The 20,495-nt window shown below is 44.0% G+C and overlaps 1 protein-coding gene, 1 long non-coding RNA gene and 1 other non-coding gene across 5 annotated transcripts in view; 1 reads left to right on the forward strand and 2 right to left on the reverse strand.

Annotated features, from left to right (window-relative positions):
• Window positions 1-4,273, reverse strand: part of LOC129059418 (uncharacterized) — a 56,039-nt gene extending 51,766 nt beyond the window's left edge. The window contains exons 1-2 of one of the 2 annotated variants that reach the window (XR_008525293.2): window positions 4,090-4,273; window positions 3,163-3,498 (exon numbers count right to left, since the gene is read on the reverse strand). This is a non-coding gene — a long non-coding RNA (uncharacterized LOC129059418). Of the gene's footprint in view, window positions 1-3,162; window positions 3,499-4,025 lie in introns of both variants that reach the window. The other variant, XR_008525294.2, reaches the window with a different exon arrangement.
• Window positions 4,274-4,334: 61 nt separating this feature from the next.
• On the forward strand, window positions 4,335-15,280 carry CCNB1 (cyclin B1). Of its 2 annotated transcripts, XM_002815614.5 has the most exons (9): window positions 4,369-4,502; window positions 5,127-5,297; window positions 5,392-5,562; window positions 8,513-8,695; window positions 11,474-11,632; window positions 12,098-12,334; window positions 12,618-12,758; window positions 14,464-14,574; window positions 14,757-15,280. In XM_002815614.5, the coding sequence occupies exons 1-9, from the start codon at window positions 4,482-4,484 to the stop codon at window positions 14,862-14,864; spliced, it is 1,302 nt and encodes a 433-aa protein (XP_002815660.2). In that variant the 5' UTR covers window positions 4,369-4,481; the 3' UTR covers window positions 14,865-15,280. The 2 variants fall into 2 exon arrangements, with proteins under 2 accessions (XP_024102789.1, XP_002815660.2); XM_024247021.3 differs by lacking the exon at window positions 11,474-11,632 and having other exon boundaries at window positions 4,335-4,502.
• LOC112133645 (small nucleolar RNA U13) lies at window positions 13,049-13,152 on the reverse strand. The gene has a single exon (XR_002915272.1). It is a non-coding gene; the product is annotated as a small nucleolar RNA U13 (small nucleolar RNA).
• Window positions 15,281-20,495: the final 5,215 nt, after the last annotated feature.

Raw genomic sequence — 20,495 nt, forward strand, 5'->3', positions numbered from 1 at the left:
CGCCTCCGAGGTTCAAGTGATTCTCCTGCCTTAGGCTCCCGAGTAGCAGGAATTACAGGCTTGTGCCACCATGCCTGGCTAATTTTTGTATATTTTGTAGAGATGGGGTTTCGCCATGTTGGCCAGGCTGGTCTTGAACTCCTGAGCTCAAGCAATCCCTGAGCTCAAGCAATCCTTGAGCTCCTTACAGGCATGAGCCACCATGCTCGGCCTTTTTTAAATTTTTTTTTTGAGACAAGGTCTTGCTCTGTCACCCCGGTTGGAGTGCAGCGGTACAATCACAGCTCACTGCAGCCTCAACCTCTCAGACTCAAGCGATCCTCCCACCTCAGCCTCCTGAGTAACTAGGACTACAGGTACACACCACCAATCCCAGCTAATTTTTGTATTTTTTGTAGAGATGGGGTTTGCCAGGTTGCCTGGGCTGATCTCGGACCCCTGGTCTCAAATGATACTCCTGCTTTGGCCTCCCAAAGTGCCGGGATTATAGGCATGAGCCACCATACCCAGTCTGTATATTTCAAAATAACTAAGGGAGTGGAGTTGGAACATTTCTAACATAAATAAATGATAAATGTTTGAGGAGATAAATATCCCAATTACTCTGATTTGATCATTACACATTGCATGCTTGTATCAAAATATAACATGTACCCCATAAATATGTACAACTATTATGTATGCATAAAAATTAAAAATAAACATGACAAAATGTACTATTAAGAATATTAGTCAAAAAAACAAATAAAAACAACAAAAGAAGAAAAAAGAAATAACAAACAAAAATAAATAAAAAGAAGAATATTAGTCTGAGGCCAGGTGCGGTGGCTCTGGTGAACCCAGAGATTAAGGCTGCAGTAAGTCATGTTTGCACCCCTGCACACTAGCTGGGTAATAGAGACCCTGTCTCAAAACAAAAATAAAACTGGGCAAAGGCTGGGCAAAGTGGCTCATGCCTATAATATTCCCAGTGCGGCCGGGCGTGGTGGCTCATGCCTGTAATCCCAGCACTTTGGGAGGCCAAGGCGGGCAAATCACAAGGTCAGGAGTTTGAGACCAGTCTGGCCAATATGATGAAACCCAGTCTCTACCAAAAATACAAAAATTAGCCAGGGTGGTGGCGGGCGCCTGTAGTCCCAGCTACTTGGGAGGCTGAGGCAGGAGAATCACTTGAACTCGGGAGGCAGAGGTTGCAGTGAGCCGAGATCGAGCCACTGCACTCTAGCCTGGGTGACAGAGCGAGACTCCATCCCAAAAAAAAAAAAAAAAATACATATATATATATATATATTCCCAGTGCTTTGTGAGGCCAAGAGTTTAAGATGAGCCTTGGAAACATAGTGAGATCCCATCTCTACAAAAAATAAAAAATAAAAAAATTAGCTGGGCACAGTGGCTCACACCTATAGTCCTAGCTACTTGGGAAGCTGAGGCAGAATTGCCTGAGCTCAGGAGTTTGAGGTTACAGTGAGCTATGATCACACCAGTGCACTCCAGCATGGGTAACATAGTGAGACCCTATCTCAAAAAACAAAACAAAATAAAAACTAGGCAAAATACCTGAACAGATACCTCACCAGATAAGTTATACAGATTATAATCACAGAAAAAGATACTCAATATCATATGTCATTAGAGAATTGCAAATCAAAAAACAGTGAGTTACCACTACATACCTAATAGGATGGCTACAATTTTTTTAAAAACTGACAACACCAAATGCTTGTGAGGATTGCTGATGGGAATGCAAAATGGTAGAGCAGCTTTGGAAGACAGTTTGGCGGTTTCTTACAAAAGTAAACATACGCTTACTATATGATCCAACAGTCTTGCTCCTTGGTATTCACCCAAATGAGTTTAAAACTTATGTCCACTCGGCCGGGCACAGTGGCTCACGCCTGTAATCCCAGCACTTTGGGAGGCCGAGGAGGACGGATCACGACGTCAGGAGATCGAGACCATCCTGGCTAACATGGTGAAACCTCGTCTGTACTAAAAAATACAAAAAATTAGCCAGGCCTGGTGGCGGGCGCCTGTAGTCCCAGCTACTTGGGAGGCTGAGGCAGGAGAATGGCGTGAACCCAGGAGGCGGAGCTTGCAGTGAGCCGAGATGGCGCCACTGCACTCCAGCCTGGGCGACAGAGCAAGACTCCGTCTCAAAAAACAAACAAACAAACAAAAAACAAAAATAACTTATGTCCACTCAAAAATCTGCACACAGATGTTAGTAGCAGTTATATTCATACCAAAACTTGGAAGCAATCAAGATGTCACTTAGTAGGTGACTGAATAAATAAACTACTACATCCAGACAATGCAATATTATTCAGGGCTAAAATAAAATGAGATCCCAACCCATGAAAAAAACATGGAAGAACCTTAAATGCATATTTGAGTAAAAGAAACCATTCTGACCGTCAGGTGCAGTGGCTCACGCCTTCAATACCAGCACTTTGGGAGGTTGGGGCGGGTGGACATTATACGTCATTATATATTTGTCAAAACCCGTAGAAGACACAACACCTACAGTGAACCTTAATGTAAACTATGGACTTTGGGTAATACCGTGGTGTCAATGTAGGTTAACAGATTATAATAAAAGTACAACTTTATGTGGGGTGTCAATAGTGGGGAAGGCAGGTGAAATGCTCTGTACTTTCTGCTAAGTTTTGCTGCGAACCTAAAACTGCTCTAAAAAATAAAGCATATAAAAGGAAAAATTTGGCCGGGCGCGGTGGCTCACGCCTGTAATCGCAGCACTTTGGGAAGCCGAGGCGGGCGATCGAGATCGAGACCATCCTGGCTAACATGGTGAAACCCCGTCTCTACCAAAAATACAAAAAATTAGCCGGGCGTTGTGGCGGGCGCCTGTCGTCCCAGCTACTCAGGAGGCTGAGGCAGAAGAATGGAGTGAACCCTGGAGGCGGAGGTTGCAGTGAGTCGAGATCGCACCACTGCACTCCAGCCTGGGCGACAGATCGAGACTCCGTCTCAAAAAAAAAAAGAAAAAAATTTTTTTTAAGCTGGAACACAGAGGATAAGCAATCCTGCTTCGCCCCTTGCCTCTCGCTCCTGCATGGGGCGAGGCAGGATTGATCAAACCCAGAAAGACTGAGTGAGGATGGATGTTGAACACAGAACTGAAGGATGAATGGGAGTTACCTGAATAGAACCCAGGGGCTTGAGTGCAAGAAGAGGCAGGCATTCCAGGCAGAGGAGAGCAAGGGTAAGGGCCCCACGGCAGGCATTCGAGTAGGAGGGTAGAACTATGATGACAGAAGACTCAGTAACGATCCAAAGAAACCAAATGATTGGGCGCCTTCTTTCGGATCCGTGACTTCCAGCGCCAAGAGTCTCTATTGGCTCTTATACCGTTGCTCTATGAGATAGCAATGTTTTTGTCCTTCAGCCTCCCCTCCGATTGCTGAGCTCCTGGTGTGTTTTGAGGAGTAGAAGGCAAAAAGAACCCTCTTGTTTTTCTTTGGATCTAGAGAGAATCTGAGCAAATGACAAAGCAAATGGGGTAAAATGTCTTTTTGTTTAGTTTTTCCTGATCATCCCATGAGAGGCAAATACATGTTAAGGATAGCTGAATCTGAGTAAAGGGTAGAGAAATGTTCCTTACAAGATTTTTGTTGGCAACTGGTCTAAGTATGAAATTATTTCCAAATAGAAAGCTAAAACAAACAAAACAATTGGCCTTGGGAAACTGGCCAATCTTGAAGTAATCAAGTAATATTGTTAAGGGACAATCAGTGTTGTGAAAACAACACGGACACACCCTCTCCCTCCCCCTCAAAAAAATCCCTAAATTCAGTTCCCCCGTTGCTAATGTGTGATCCTGGCAAAGTCATCTAAGTCGCTGAGCTTCAGTTCCTCCACCCCAGAGAGTTGTTGCAACGATCAAATTAAAGAATGTCTTTCATGAACTATATTATTGCTGCTACCGTAGAAATGGAAAGTGTACAACACTAGATCCAAAACTACTTTTGACACTTCTGAGACTGTGGCTGCGCCTCTGTCACCTTCCAAAGGCCACTAGGCCTTTCCTGAGCTGGCATTGGCAGCGCACACTCTTGCCCGGCTAACCTTTCCAGGTGGGCGGCGCACTGCCTGCTCGGCTCTCCAGGTGGCCGCCGCAGCTGCCCGAGAGCGCAGGCGCAGAGGCAGACCACGTGAGCGCGTGGCCAGGCCTTCCGGCCTAGCCTCCCTGTGGCCCCGCCCCTCTCGAACGCCTTCGCGGGATCGCCCTGGAAACGCATTCTCCGGGACCGGCAGCCGCCAATGGGAAGGGAGTGAGTGCCACGAACAGGCCAATAAGGAGGGAGCAGTGCGGGGTTTAAACCTGAGGCTAGGCTGGCTCTTCCCAGCGTGCTGCGGAGGAACGGCTGTTGGTCTCTGCTGGGTGTAGGTCTTTGGCTGGTCGGGGCTCCGGTGTTCCGCTTCTCCCTGCTGAGCTGCTGTCTGGTGAAGAGGAAGCCATGGCGCTCCGAGTCACCAGGGTGAGCCGCTTAGGACTGCGAACTAACGCGGCCTTCTTCGCTGCTGCCTGCTCGCCCTGCCTCGCCTGCGGGAGCCCCCCGTGCGGGAGAGGGCCGCCGGAGCGATTTGGGGAGGAAGGTGGGAGGGGAGTCACCAAGAAAGCGCCGAGGTGGGCCCAGGCCTGGTGAGGGAGTGTGGGGGACGATGGATGGAAGGAGGAAGGTGAGAAAGAGAAGTGGACTGTTATTGGATAAATGTTTGGGGGAGGTGGAGAGTCGACTTGGAACCTTTTGAAAAAGTGATAGAGGGTCCCTGAGTGGGCCCGCCAGCAACTTTGTAACCTCCTTCCCAGAGAGAAGATGTCTGCAATTGGAGGCTTTTTCGGTTTCCTTTCAAATGTAAATTCTCGGTATTTTAGGGCTAGCCAGGACTAATCAAGGAATCTCTCAATTGGTAAATACAGAGGTCGGCAGAAACTGACTTGTCACGGCCGCAGAGTAGACTCTGGGACCCATGTTTTCCCTCGGAACCCATTTTTAGTCGGCTTTCCTTCTGGGAACTTCTCCTTGTGCCCCACCTTAATTAACCCTTGACTTACTCGAGCCTTCGTGGATCAGCTCTTAAAGTGGTCTTGCTTCTTTCAGAACTCGAAAATTAATGCTGAAAATAAGGCGAAGATCAGCATGGCAGGCGCAAAGCGCGTTCCTACGGCCCCTGCTGCAACCTCCAAGCCCGGACTGAGGCCAAGAACAGCTCTTGGGGACATTGGTAACAAAGTCAGTGAACAACTGCAGGCCAAAATGCCTATGAAGAAGGTAACTCTCTTCCTGACCTAACTTCTGTAAGAGCCCGCCTTCCAACTGTGGCCTTTGATGCAGAAACATTTCATTCTCTCTGTTTCATCTACAGGAAGCAAAACCTTCAGCTACTGGAAAAATCATTGATAAAAAACTACCAAAACCTCTTGAAAAGGTACCTATGCTGGTGCCAGTGCCAGTGTCTGAGCCAGTGCCAGAGCCAGAACCTGAGCCAGAACCTGAGCCTGTTAAAGAAGAAAAACTTTCGCCTGAGCCTATTTTGGTAAACTTATTCTTACCATTGTAGAGTCTGTTGATTATTTCTTGTCCCTTATTTCACTGATACATGCAAGAGCATTCAAATGAATAGTAATATTAATACCATTTATTGAGTGCTTAGCATGAGGCAAGCTCTGCCTAACATTTTACATGCATTAACTCACATAATCTTTACACGTACTCTCTGAGGTATTGTCACCTCTACTATTTAAATCATGGCTTTAGAGAGGTTATGTCAGGGTCACACAGGTAAGTGGCCCATATGGGATTCAAGCTCAGGCTGTCTGGCTTCAGAATCTATGCTTTTAATTGTTAACTGTCTTATATTCTTTCGTTAATGATATTAAATAGTAGCTGCCTGAGCCAAAGGCTTTGTTGTCCAAGTACAAGCCATCTCTGCAGAATTTATCGGCGTAAACATAGAATGTTCTCTTGAATTTTTTTACTGCCGCATATGGCTACTAAATAATAAGCCTGTAACATTGGAATATGCAAAGGAGTAAAACAAGAAGAAGGCAACTTTTCAGGGAGTGGTTAAGAAGATGAATGAACACTTAGCCTCAAAAACAATAACTTTATTAAATATAAGTTATGTAAATGTATTCTATGATAGACCTACCTGTGAAGGAAAAGTAGGTCATGTAGAGGAGGCTGCTTTGATGAAATTGCAATGAACTGCATTCTGAAGCTCTGTTTTTTTAAACTTAGTTAAAACCAGTTGGGAAAATTATCTAAAAAAAATTTTTTTGAGACAGAGTCTGGCTCTGTTGCCCAGGCTGGAGTGCAGTGGCGTGATCTCGGCTCACTGCAACCTCTGCCTCCCAGGTTCAAGCAATTTTCCTGCCTCAGCCTCCCTAATAGCTGGGATTACAGACGCACGCCACCACGCCCAGCTAATTTTCATATTTTTAGTATAGATGGGGTTTCACCATGTTAGTGAACTCCTGACCTCATGATCCGCCCGCCTCGGCCTCCGATAGTGCTGGGGTTACAGGCATTAGCCACAGCGCCCAGCCAGTTTAGCTTCTTATATCTAAGGATAAGACATTGAAAGCTATTGCTTTAGTGTTGAATTTCTGGGCATAGCATATGAAACATGTAGCTAGCACAGTCTTTGGGCATATCAGATTACATGAGGCTTTCTTGAAAGGCCCATACTGATTCTTACCTTTGCTTTCCCGCTTAGTAAGAATGCCTTCTCCACCCTGTCTTTCATTTAGCTAATAACCTTTTCATCCTTGAAAACAGCTCAAGCATCAACTCCTGAAGCTTTCCCAAACTTCCCCCATCTCCACCCCTGTTCCTAGAATCAGTCTTTTTTTTTTCTTTTTTCCTTTGAGACAGTCTCACTCTGTTGCCCAGACTGGAATGCAGTGGTGCCATCTTGGCTCACCACAACCTCTGCCTCCCGAGTTCAGTGATTCTTCTGCTTCAGCCTCCCAAGTAGCTGGGGCTACAGGCACGTGCCACCATGCCTGGCTAATTTTTGTATTTTTAGTAGAGATGGGGTTTCACTATGTTGGCCAGGCTGGTCTCGAACTCTTGATCTCGTGATCCACCCGCCTCAGCCTCCCAAAGTGCTGGGATTACAGGTGTGAGCCACCATGCCCAGCCTTAGTCTTATTTTTGTTTATTTTTTTTTTTCCCCCGAGACGGAGTCTTGCTCTGTCACCTAGGCTGGAGTGCAGTGGCGCGATCTTGGCTCACTGCAACCTCTACCTCCTGGGTTCAAGCAATTCTCTTGCCTCAGCCTCCTGAGTAGCTGGGATTACAGGCGCCAGCTACCACACCCAGCTAATTTTTTTATTTTTTATTTATTTTTTATTTTTTTATTTTTAGTAGAGATGGAGTTTCACGATGTTGGCCAGGCTGGTCTCGAACTCCTGACCTCGTGATCTGCCTGCCTCAGCCTTCCAAAGTGCTGGGATTACAAGCGTGAGCCACCATGCCCGACCTTATTTCTTTACTTTGTCTACTAAATTCAGAGTCCTTTGAGGATGCCATGAAGTCAATGCCTCGTAGAGTTTGACTTCAAGAAGGTGCTCAATAAATGTTTGAACAACGGGATAAAGGGAGCTTGAAGGAAATGGTTAATGGTGGTGAGGTTAGTTAATCCTTAGTAGTCAGGATAGAATTTGTGTTCTTTGAGTAGTGAGAAGCAGTTTATATTATGAAATAAAGACTAAAGACTGAATTGTCATTTATTTGGACTAACTTCACATGTTGCTGATAAAGATTAATTACTTCTCAGTTTCCTTTGCAGCAAAGTCTAGAATGTGAATTTATTTGCTTCCAACTTTAAACTGACTCACTCTAAGTTGGCATTTCACTGTTTTTTTTTTTTTGCCCAGGCTGGAGTAGAATGGCGCAATCATAGCTTACTGTATCCTCAAACTCCTGGGCTCAAGTGATCCTCCTGCCTTGGCCTCCTGAGTAGTTAGGACTGTAGGCAGCTGCCTTCATGCCCAGCTAATTTTTTGTAGAGATAAGTTATTGCTATATTGCCCAGGCTGGTCTGGAACTCATGGTCTCAAAGGATCCTCCCACCTCAGCCACCCAAAGTACTGGGATTACAGGCTTGAGCTATTATGCCCAACCTCATTCTTTTTAATTGAAGAATTAAATGATCACTTTTTTTCTTTTTTAACAGAGACAGGGTTTTGCTATGTTGCCCAGGCTGGTCTTGAACTCCTATCCTCAACCTCAGCCTCTCAAAGTGCTGAGATTAAAGGTGTGAGCCACCGCGCCCAACCCAAATGATCACTTTTGATGTTAATCACTTCCTAAAAAGAGATGGAATAAATCTGAAAAGATACTTTTCCTTTAAGGAAATGAATTGTATGTCGATTCAGCAGAATACTATCTTGAGTTGGTACCAATAACCTGAACTTCATGCCCAAACTATAGTGCTTACTTCTATTTGCTATTGTTTCAAGATATCTCTTTGTTTCAAGGTTGATACTCCCTCTCCAAGCCCAATGGAAACATCTGGATGTGCCCCTGCAGAAGAAGACCTGTGTCAGGCTTTCTCTGATGTAATTCTTGCAGTAAATGATGTGGATGCAGAAGATGGAGCCGATCCAAACCTTTGTAGTGAATATGTGAAAGATATTTATGCTTATCTGAGACAACTTGAGGTAAGTATTCTCATTAGTTTTTTTTCTAAACTGCATCTAACTTTATGAAAGTATTTTCCATCAACAGTTTATAATAATACAAGCAGGACGTGGGCAGCATTTCTTAAGAGATCGCACTTTCAAATTCTCCTTCATGGAATACCTATAATAAAAAGTCACTAAATAAACCAATGGAGTCTATTTGTCACTTTGTGCAGGGAAGTTCGAAGTTAGGGTGGATACTACTATCGCTTTCTAAAGGAAAATCCACAGATTGAATTTGATATGTATATATGCGATCTCCACCACGTTTGGAATGGTTAAGTCCCAAACTCTGCATTTTAGGTGATCATGGGTCAGGAAGTGGATGAGGATGTAGAATATACTCAAAGACTACAGCCACCCCTAACACAAGGCATTTTGTGTTAGTGTGGCTGATGTGCATCCAGTTGTTGGTGAAATTATTTGTGCCCAAAAGGAGTACACTCAAAAGCTACTTTTTGGTTCACTTCAATTTGATCCCACTTTTGAAACTTTCTATTAATGGCGTTTGCCCTTTCCCTACAAATACAAGCATTCTTTATGGCAGCATAAACATAGTAACATAAACTATACTGTTACCATATTTACTTAGTTTTTTTTTGTTTTTTTTTTTTTTTTGAGACGGAGTCTCACACTGTCGCCCAGGCTAGAGGGCAGTGGTGTGGTCTGGGCTCACTGCAGTCTCCGTCTCCTGGGTTCAAGCAATTCTCCTGCCTCAGCCTCCCAAGTAGTTGGGGTTGCAAGCACACACCACCATGCCTGGCTAATTTTTTGTATTCTTATTTGGTTTTGGCTTTTTTGAGACAGGGTCTTGCTCTGTTGCCCAGGCTGGAGTGCAGTGGTGCAATCTCAGCTCAATGCAGTCTCCGCCTCAGGTCAAGTGATTCTCATGGCTCAGCCTCCCGAGCAGCTGGGATTACAGGTGCCCACCACAACACCCAGCTAATTTTTGTACTTTTAGTAGAGATGAGGTATCACCATATTGGCCAGGCTGGTCTCGAACTCCTGACCTTAGATGATCCACCCATCCCGGCCTCCCAAAGTGCTGGGATTACAGGCATGAGCAACCGCACCCAGCCCCCAGTTGTTTTTAGTGCATTGTCTTATGTTGTCACTGACATGTTCATCTCTTGCCTGCTCCTTTTTGGCCTCTCCTTTTTCTATAGGATTCTTCTGCAAGACTTCTTTGCCAGGAGCAGCCTTCTGCTTTAAGTTTCCCATCTTTCTAGTGCTTTTTAAAGTTGTGTTCTAACTTTGGAGGATTCAACTTAGTAAATGTGCTGTTTCTTTTTTTTTTTTTTTGAGACAGAGTCTCGCTCTGTCACCCAGGCTGGTGTGCAGTGGCACAATCTCGGCTCACTGCAAGCCCCGCCTCCCGGGTTCACGCCATTCTCCTGCCTCAGCCTCCTGAGTAGCTGGGACTACAGGCGTCTGCCACCACGCCCGGCGAATTTTTTATATTTTTAGTAGAGACGGAGTTTCACTATGTTAGCCAGGATGGTCTCAATCTCCTGACCTCATGATCCACCCGCCTCGGCCTCCCAAAGTGCTGGGATTACAGGTGTGAGCCACCGCACCCAGCCTGTAAATGTGCTGTTTCTTGATGCTTCGTTCTTGTTCTGTGCAAGGCCATATATGCAAAGCAACCCCTCAAGTGGCAGAGGAGCTGAGAAACCAAGGAATTAGGCAGATAAATGGAGTTTGCTGGTATTGGGTGACTGATTAGGGGGAATTTACAGACATAAGTGTGGTCTTTGATGGCTGTAAGATGTAGATCTCTGCACTGTAACCCCTCGTACCCATGGCTTGAGTACATATACATTTTCTTGGGGAAAGTATACATGCTCTAGAATCAATGTGTGGGTGGCTGACAGAATGCTGCAGGCATCACAGCCTATAATGTATACAATAGTATCAAGGGCTGTTTGGAGGAAAGGCCAAACTTAAAGTGAATAGGCAGAAGTCACATTGGATTAGCATTTAAAATAAAGTCACTCTTGTCCCCACAGTTCTTAGCTATGTTGCTGTTGGGGTTTAACCCAGGAGCAGGCAGGAGTGTTGTAGTACATGGGTTCCAGCTGCCCTGGGAGTTACTGATATTTTTTCTACATAAAGCTCAGGTTCTAAGTTTAGAGGTTTAAGTGAAAAGATCTGAGATGATAGTATAGTATCTTTATTTGGAAGGGAGTGGACCAGCAGCAGTTGTGGTGAAGAATATCGTTAAGACCTGACAATATAAAAAAGCTGTCATACTGTCCCATCTAATATTTGCCTTTTTTTTTTCTTTTTTTGTTGGGGAGACAGTCTCACTCTGTCACCCAGGCTGGAGTGCAGTGGTGCAATCTCGGCTCCCTGCAACCTCCACCTCCCAGGTTCAAGCAATTCTCCTGCCTCAGCCTCCCAAGTAGCTGGGACTACAGGTGTGTGCAACCATGCCCAGCTAATTTTTGTATTTTTAATAAAGACAGGTTTTGCCTTGTTGGCCAGGCTGGTCTCGAACTCCTGGCCTCAAGCAATCTGCCAACTTCAGCCTCCCAAAGTGCTGGGATTACAGGCGTGAGCCACCACGCCGGCCTTCATGTTTGCTTTCTTTCTTGGTGATGGTGTTGTTTGTGGTGACCATATGAATAATTGAATTAAGAACTGATATAGATTATAAATGCCCCAGTGCTACTGTAGGAACTGACTGATCTTTCTGTACATAAATGTGTCACATGAAGTCATATTTCTAAGAATAATCAGCATTTTCTTTTGCAGGAAGAGCAAGCAGTCAGACCAAAATACCTACTGGGTCGGGAAGTCACTGGAAACATGAGAGCCATCCTAATTGACTGGCTAGTACAGGTTCAAATGAAATTCAGGTTGTTGCAGGAGACCATGTACATGACTGTCTCCATTATTGATCGGTTCATGCAGGTGAGCATTTCAGTAAGAGTTTTCCCTTCTAGGATTCTAGCCAAGTCATAAGAAACTGACATTTTCAGGCCATTCCGGGCGCAGTGGCTCATGCCTGTAATCCCAGCGGGCGGGTGGATCACAAGGTTAGGAGATTGAGACCATCCTGGCTAACGCAGTAAAACCCTGTCTCTACTAAAAATACAAAAAATTAGCCGGGCGTGGTGGCGGGCGCCTGTAGTCCCAGCTACTGGAGGCAGAGGTTGCAGTGAGCTGAGATCGTGCCATTGCACTCCAGCCTGGGCGACAGAGCGAGACTCAAAAAAAAAAAAAGAAAGAAACCGACTTTTTCAACTAAAATCTTTCTTGGGGGATATGGTGTCATTAATTAAGATTTTGCTATGGGAGAATGTCTTTCTACCTTCATCACAGCTCTGTGTCTCCTTTTCAAACATTTTATTCACCCTGTTGAAATTCCCATTGCAGAATAATTGTGTGCCCAAGAAGATGCTGCAGCTGGTTGGTGTCACTGCCATGTTTATTGCAAGCAAATATGAAGAAATGTACCCTCCAGAAATTGGTGACTTTGCTTTTGTGACTGACAACACTTACACTAAGCACCAAATCAGACAGATGGAAATGAAGATTCTAAGAGCTTTAAACTTTGGTCTGGGTCGGCCTCTACCTTTGCACTTCCTTCGGAGAGCATCTAAGATTGGAGAGGTACAGGTTTCTTGAGAAACCTCTCCGTGTGGGTACATTAGGGGGAACACTGCTGCTGACCAAGCACGTTGAATTCAACTGACCTGGATTATACCTAACTACATGGGGAAGAGATAAAGTTGTTCTTTATTTCTAGTCAGGCTGCATGTTAATATTAGGGCTTTCCATGGGCATTTGAGAGTTTGTAGACAAACATTTGTAGTTAAAGATATATATGGGCATGCAGGTTAGTGCCAAAGGAAAATTTTCTGAAAGAAACTCAGTAACATGGGTTTTGTTTCAGGTTGATGTCGAGCAACATACTTTGGCCAAATACCTGATGGAACTAACTATGTTGGACTATGACATGGTGCACTTTCCTCCTTCTCAAATTGCAGCAGGAGCTTTTTGCTTAGCACTGAAAATTCTGGATAATGGTGAATGGGTAAGCTGTGTCCCACATAACTCCTAAGCTTTTAAATTGTAAAGAGTGTTTGACTAAATACAGAACTTTTGTTATTAAAAGGCAATTCAAGTGGTTCACAAATATGGGATCTACTGAAGGAATAGTTAAAAAAGATGTCTTAGAATGTTTCCACATCTTTTTGTTTTTGAGACAAGGTCTCGCTCTGTCGCCCAGGCTGGAGTGCAATGGTGCAGTCTTGGCCCACTGCAACATCAGCCTCCAGAGTAGCTGGGATTACAGGTGCCTGTCTAGTTTTTAAATTTTTTTCATGTCAGACGGGTAATATGTCTACATTGTAACAAGGTTTGAGGGTGGCACATTTCACACGTTCACATGAACACCAAATCATCACACTTATGAACTACAAAAGAGTCGCCCACCAGCCTGGGCAACATAGCAAATCCTCATCTTTACAAAAAATATATAAAAATATATATATATATACAGGCACACGCCTGTGGCCCAGCTACTCTGGAGGCTGAGCTTTGTATTTTTTGTAGACATGGGGTCTCTATATTACCCAGGCTGGTCTTGAAACTCTGGGCTCAAGCGATCCACCCACCTCCACTTACCAAAGTGTTGGAATTACAGGCGTGAGCCATTGCAACCAGTCGAGTGTTTCCATTTCTTTGCCTGATTTCAACTTTATTCCCTTTGAGAAAGGTGGAGCAACTTTTACTCCTTACAGATGGAGAAACTTGAAGGTCAAATGACATACTAGTAGTTCATTCATATTCATTGATTCAACAAATGCTTCTCCTATTCTCCTATGTGACAGGCACTACCCTAGGTCTTTTTTTTTTTTTTTTGAGACAGAGTCTCACTCTGTTGCCCAGGCTGGAGTGCAGTGGCGCGATCTCGGCTCACTGCAACCTCCGCCTCCTGGGTTCACGCCATTCTCCTGACTCAGCCTCCCGAGTAGCTGGGACTACAGGCGCCTGCCACCACGCCCGGCTAATTTTTTATATATATATTTTTTTAGAGATGGGTTTTCACCGTGTTAGCCAGGATGGTCTCGATCTCCTGACCTCGTGATCCTCCCACCTTGACCTCCCAAAGTGCTGGGATTGCAGGCGTGAGCCACCGTGCCTGGCCTACCCTAGGTCTCAAGAATAGAACTATGCAGCCGGATGCAGTGGCTTACACCTGTAATCCCAGCACTTTGGGAGGCAGAGGTGGGCAGATCACGAGCTCAAAAGTTCAAGACCGGCCTGGACCAACATGGTGAAACCCTATCTCTACTAAAAATACAAAAATTAGCCAGGCGTGGCAGTGCGCGCCTATAATCCCAGCTACTCAGGAGGCTGAGGCAGGAGAATCACTTGAACCTGGGGGCGGAGGTTGCAGTGAGCCGAGATCATACCATGCACTCCAGCCTGGAGCGAGACTCCATCTCAAAAAAAAAAAAAAAAAAGAATTACAAAGTTGGCCTCAAGGAAGTGGAGTCTAGTTTTAGGGTGGGCAAGTCAGCAATTACAAAAGTGCAATTAGCTTTGAGCAGAGGTTCCTATAGAAGCATGAGAGCACCTAGGAAAGGAGTCTTTAGCTTTGTCTTAAATTTCAATTATATTAATTAGTTATACAGTACCCATCCCTTCCCCACTCCTGAATAACATCTGACATCTAGAAACTTTATGAAAATCATTATTGATTGAGCATTGTTAACATTAACTTGTTGCCTTAGACACCAACTCTACAGCATTACCTGTCATATACTGAAGAATCTCTTCTTCCAGTTATGCAGCACCTGGCTAAGAATATAGTCATGGTAAATCAAGGACTTACAAAGCACATGGTGAGTCAATATAGTGGCATTGTAAGATGTTGAAAAGTGTAATAATTCAAACTTAATGCCTGCAAATGCCTGGTTTATTTTTAATGAGTTAATGTTTTAAATGAATACCTGTATCATTGCATCTTGTGATTTTTTTTTTTTTTTTTTTTTGCCTCTTTAATTGCTATCCTTTTGTCTTCCAGACTGTCAAGAACAAGTATGCCACATCGAAGCATGCTAAGATCAGCACTCTACCACAGCTGAATTCTGCACTAGTTCAAGATTTAGCCAAGGCTGTGGCAAAGGTGTAACTTGTAAACTTGAGTTGGAGTACTATATTTACAAATAAAATTGGCACCATGTGCCATCTGTACATATTACTGTTGCATTTACTTTTAATAAAGCTTGTGGCCCCTTTTACTTTTTTATAGCTTAACTAATTTGAATGTGGTTACTTCCTACTGTAGGGTAGCAGAAAAGTTGTCTTAAAAGGTATGGTGGGAATATTTTTAAAAACTCCTTTTGGTTTACCTGGGGATCCAATTGATGTATATGTTTATATACTGGGTTCTTGTTTTATATACCTGGCTTTTACTTTATTAATATGAGTTACTGAAGGTGATGGAGGTATTTGAAAATTTTACTTCCATAGGACATACTGCATGTAAGCCAAGTCATGGAGAATCTACTGCATAGTTCTATTTTAAAGTAAAAGTCTACCACCGAATCCCTAGTCCCCGTTTTCTGTTTCTTCTTGTGATTGCTGCCATAATTCTAAGTTATTTACTTTTACCACTATTTAAGTTATCAACTTTAGCTAGTATCTTCAAGCTTTCACTTTGATAAATGAGAACTTTATATTCTAAGCCAGTTTTCATTTTGGTGTTTTGTTTTGGTTAATAAAACAATACTCAAATACAAAAGGTATCTTTTTTAAAAAGTTAATTTACTGCTTCCTTAGGCTCTTTCTAAATCCCACCCACCTGAAGGACATCAATTATGGATTTATCCTTCATGCCTTGTATAAATACAGATGTGCATATTTTTTAAAAATATGGTTCATTCTATATACATAATAATTACTTTCAACATACATAAGCCTACCTGTATTTGTGCATTATATTACGTGGTACAGATAAATAGTCATGTGCCCCATGAACATTTTGGTCAAAGATAGACTACAGATACAATGGTGGTCCCATAAGATTATGATGCCATATTTTTACTGTACCTCTTCTTGTGCCTAGATACACAAATAGTGACTTGTGTTATAATTGCCTGCAGTATTCAATAACATGGTGTATAGGTTTGTAGCCTAGGAGCTATAAGCTATACTATATAGCCTAGGAGTGCAGTAGGGTATGCCATCTAGATTTGTGTGAGTACACTGATGTTTGAACAATAAAATCACCTAATGATACGTTTTTCAAATCATATCCCAATCCTTAAGCAACACATGACTAATGGATTCAACCATTTCCCCTGTTCATTCAGATTGCTTTTTCTTTTTGCCCCTACAATTTTGTTGATAATACTGTTTTTTGGGGCTTTTGTTTTTTTTTGTTTTTTTTTTGAGACAAGAGTCTCACTCTGTCACCAGGCTGGAGTGCAATGACGCGATCTCAGCTCACTGCAACCTCTGCTTCCCAGGTTCAAGCGATTCTCCTGCCTCAGCCTCCTGAGTAGCTGAGATTACAGGCATGCGCCACCGCGCCCAGCTAATTTTGTATTTTTAGTAGAGACGCGGTTTCACCATGTTGGTCAGGCTGGTCTTGAACTCCCGACCTCAGGTGATCTACCCGCCTCAGCTTCCGAAAGTGCTGGGATTAAAGGCGTGAGCCACCACACCTGGCCAATATACTGTTTTATACCATGCTTTTTTGTGTGTATTCTAGGTTCCCTAAAGCAAACATGCATTTTAAATTTTGATAGAACCAGATGACGTACAAAAGTGCCTGTTTTCTCTGCATTATTAAAACTGAAGGTAATCAGTCTTTCATTTCTATGACTCCAACTGGCAAAAAATATTTGCCATTTTAACTTTTTTTTTTTTGAGACAGAGTCAAAAAGTGCCAGTTTTCTCTGCATTATTAAAACCGAAGGTAATCAGTCTTTTATTTCTATGACTCCAACTGGCAAAAGATATTTGCCACGTTAACTTTTTTTTTTTTTTTTTTTTTTGAGACGGAGGCTCACACTCACCCAGGCTGGAGTGCAATGGCATGATCTCGGCTCACTGCAACCTCCGCCTCCCAGGTTCAAGCGATTCTCCTGCCTCAGCCTCCCAAGTAGCTGGGATTACAGGCACATGCCACCACACCCGGCTAATTTTTTTGTATTTTTAGTAGAAACGGGATTTCACCGTGTTAGCCAGGATGGTCTCAATCTCCAGACTTCGTGATCGCCCACCTCAGCCTCCCAAAGTGCTAGGATTACAGGCGTGAGCCACCGAGCCTGGCCCTCAGTAGGCAATTTTTATATGTGGTATAAAGTCAAATTCTTACAGATGGATACCCGCTTATGCCAGTGCCATGACTGAAACCCTCCTTGTCCAACTTGAAATATCTTCAATGCCCATCTATTCTTCCTTGATCTTGTTTTTTCCTGTGATAATACAATAGTATTTACCAGTTAATCAGTTAAGATGAGGCTTACCAAATATATGGGGGTACTACCGAACACTTTTCTATAAAAACTTTAAAATTGTGTACAGTTACCAAAAAGTTCCTTTGAGTTTTGTTGTTGTTGATGTTTTGTTTTTTGAGAGGGAGTCTCGTTCTGTTGCCCAGACTGGAGTGCAGTGGCGCGATCTCAGCCCACTGCAACCTCTGCCTCCCTGGTTCAAGTGATTCTCCTGCCTCAGCCTCCGGAGTAGCTGGGACTACAGGCACGGGCCACCATGCCTGGCTAATTTTTTTGTATTTTTAGTAGAGACAGGGTTTCACCACGTTGGCAGTTTGGTCTCAAACTTTTGACCTCAGGTGATCCGCCCGCCTCAGCCTCCCAAAGTGCTGGGATTACAGGCGTGACCCACCGCACCCGACCCTCCTTTGAGATTTTGACTATACATTATGTACTAGCTTGGGATAGACTGACATATTACCTTACCATCTAGAAACTATCAATCCTTGTTGCATGCCCTTCAATAACGTTGGAATATAATTGTATAATTCTACAACTTTTTAAAATTTATGGGTGGATTTATGCCTTTTGCCTTTTGTCGTTATTGTGAATAGGATATATTTCCCACTTCTGTTTCTTTTTTTCTTCATCTCCCTAGTAGTGTATTCCACTCCTGTTTTGTTTTAAATAGAGACAATGTCTCACTCTGTCGCCCAGGGTGGAGTACAGTGGTGCAATCATAATGCACTGCAGCCCTGAACTCCAGCTATCCTACCACCTCAGCTTTCTAGGTAGCTATGACTACAGGTGGGCTAACCACATTTGGCTAATATTTTATTTTTTCCTTTTTTGTGTAGAGATGGGGTCTCACTATGTTGTCCAAGCTGGTCTCAAACTCCTGGCCTCAAGTGACTCTCCCACTTCAGCCTCTTAAAGCACCGGGATTATAGACGTGAGCCAACGCGCCTGACCCCCCACTTCTATTTTTAATTTCTTATCCAGTTGACATCAGTTTTCCTTCTTTAATATTTTTGTTGTTGTTGTTGTTGTTGAGACGGAGTCTAGCTCTGTTGCCCAAGCTGGAGTGCAGGTGGCGCGATCTCGGCTCACTGCAAGCTCCGTCCCCTGGGTTCACACCATTCACCTGCCTCAGCCTCCCGAGTAGCTGGGACTATGGGTGCCCGCCACCACGCCCAGCTAATTTTTTGTATTTTTAGTAGAGACGGGGTTTCACTGTGCCAGCCAGGATGATCTCGATCTCCTGACCTCATGATCCACCCGGCAGTGGCCCCCCAAAATGCTGAGATTACAGGTGTGAGCCACCGCCCCCGGCCCTTCTTGAGTGTTTTTTATTGGAGAATTTTCTAGTCCTTAAATCCAAAAGTTTCACCTATTTTATAATATTAGAATCTCTGAAATAATCAGTGATAATAAATGGTTTCCTGTTGCTGAATTGATGTCACACAGTAACAGAAACTATAAAGACCAATTAAATAGCAAAAAATATCAAATGATAAAAATACTATGTCATGTTTATTTTTTAAATTTTGATTCCATGCTGTGCTCAAACTGTGGAGTTTTTAATAGGCAAGGTTGTGGAATTCCATTAACGTTTTCAGCATGTGACATCATTTTGCCTTCTCTCTTTCGATACAGTATTCCACATTAAAGATTTCCTATTGTGTCCAAAATTGGTTCCTTCTGGTGGGTTCTTGGTCTCGTTGACTTCAAGAATGAAGCCACGGACCCTCGCGGTGAGTGTTACAGTTCTTAAAGATGGTGTGTCCGGAGTTTATTCCTTCTGATGTTCAGGTGTGTCCGGAATTTCTTCCTTCTGGTGGGTTCGTGTTCTCGCTGACTTCAGGAGTGAAGCCGCAGTCCTTCGACCTTTGCAGTGAGTGTTACAGAGTGTTACAGCTCATAAAGACAGCACTGTTCGTTCCTCCCGGTGGGTTCATGGTCTCGCTGGCTTCAGGCGTGAAGCTGCAGACCTTCCCGTGAGTGTTACAGCTCATAAAGGCAGTACAGACCCAAAGAGTGAGCAGCAGCAGGATTTAACTGCAAAAAGCAAAACTGCAAAGAGCAAAACAACAAACATTCCACAGCATAGAGTGGAACCCACACCGCTGCTGGTGCAAGTGGCCAGCTTTTATTCCCTAATTTGGCCCCGCCCACATCCTGCTGATTGGTCCATTTTACAGAGTGCTGATTGGTCCATCTTACAGAGTGCTTATTGGTCCATTTTTACAGAGTGCTGATTGGTGTGTTTACAAACCTTTCTAGACACAGGGCACTGATTGGTGCGTTTTTACAAAGTGCTGATTGGTGCATTTACAAATCTTTAGTTAGACACAGAGTGCTCATTGGTGTGTTTACAAACCTTTAGGTAGACAGAAAAGTTCTCCAAGTCCCTTACCTGATTAGCTAGACAGAGAAGCACAGCTGGCTTCATCTCTCACTATGGTGGAATGAATTCTTGCTTATGGTATATACATTTAGTTTGCTAATATTTCACTTACAAATTTTTGCAGCTCGGGCCAGGCGTGGTGGCTCACGCCTGTAATCCCAGCACTTTAGGAGGCCAAGACGGGCGGATCACGAGGTCAGGAGATAGAGACCATCCTGGCTAACACTGTGAAACCCCGTCTCTACTAAAAATACAAAAAAATTAGCCGGGTGTGGTGGTGGGCACCTGTGGTCCCAGCTACTTGGGAGGCTGAGGCAGGAGAATGGCATGAACCCGGGAGGCGGAGCTTGTAGTGAGCTGTGATTGCGCCACTGCACTCCAGCCTGGGCGACAGAGGGAGACTCCATCTCGAAAAAAAAAAAAAATTTTTTTTTAGCTCATGGAAAATTTGCTTGATTTTTGTTGCTACTGTTGTCTCGTGATTTATTTTACTAGCCTTAAGGTAGATTAGCGAGGGTTTCATCTTTTTTTTTTTTCTTTTTTTGAGACGCAATCTTGCTCCGTCGTCAGGCGGGAATGCAGTGGCACGATCTTGGCTCACTGCCTCCCGGGTTCAAGTGATTCTCATGCCTCAGCCTCCCGAGTAGCTGGGACTACAGGCGCATGCCACCACGCCCGGCTAATTTTTTTAATTTTTATTTTAGTAGAGACAGGGTTTCACCATGTTGGCCAGGATGGTCTCTATCTCCTGACCTCATGTTCTGCCTGCCTTGGCCTCCCAAAGTGCTGGGATTACAGGTGTGAGCCACTGCGCCTGGCCGGTTTCTTTCTTTCTCTTTTTTTTTTGAGAGGGAGTTTCGCTCTTGTTGCCCAGGCTGGAGTGCAATGGTGCAATCTGGGCTCACGGCAACCC

Source organism: Pongo abelii, chromosome 4 (genome assembly GCF_028885655.2).
Source record: "Pongo abelii isolate AG06213 chromosome 4, NHGRI_mPonAbe1-v2.0_pri, whole genome shotgun sequence".
NCBI classification, from domain to species: domain Eukaryota; kingdom Metazoa; phylum Chordata; class Mammalia; order Primates; family Hominidae; genus Pongo; species Pongo abelii.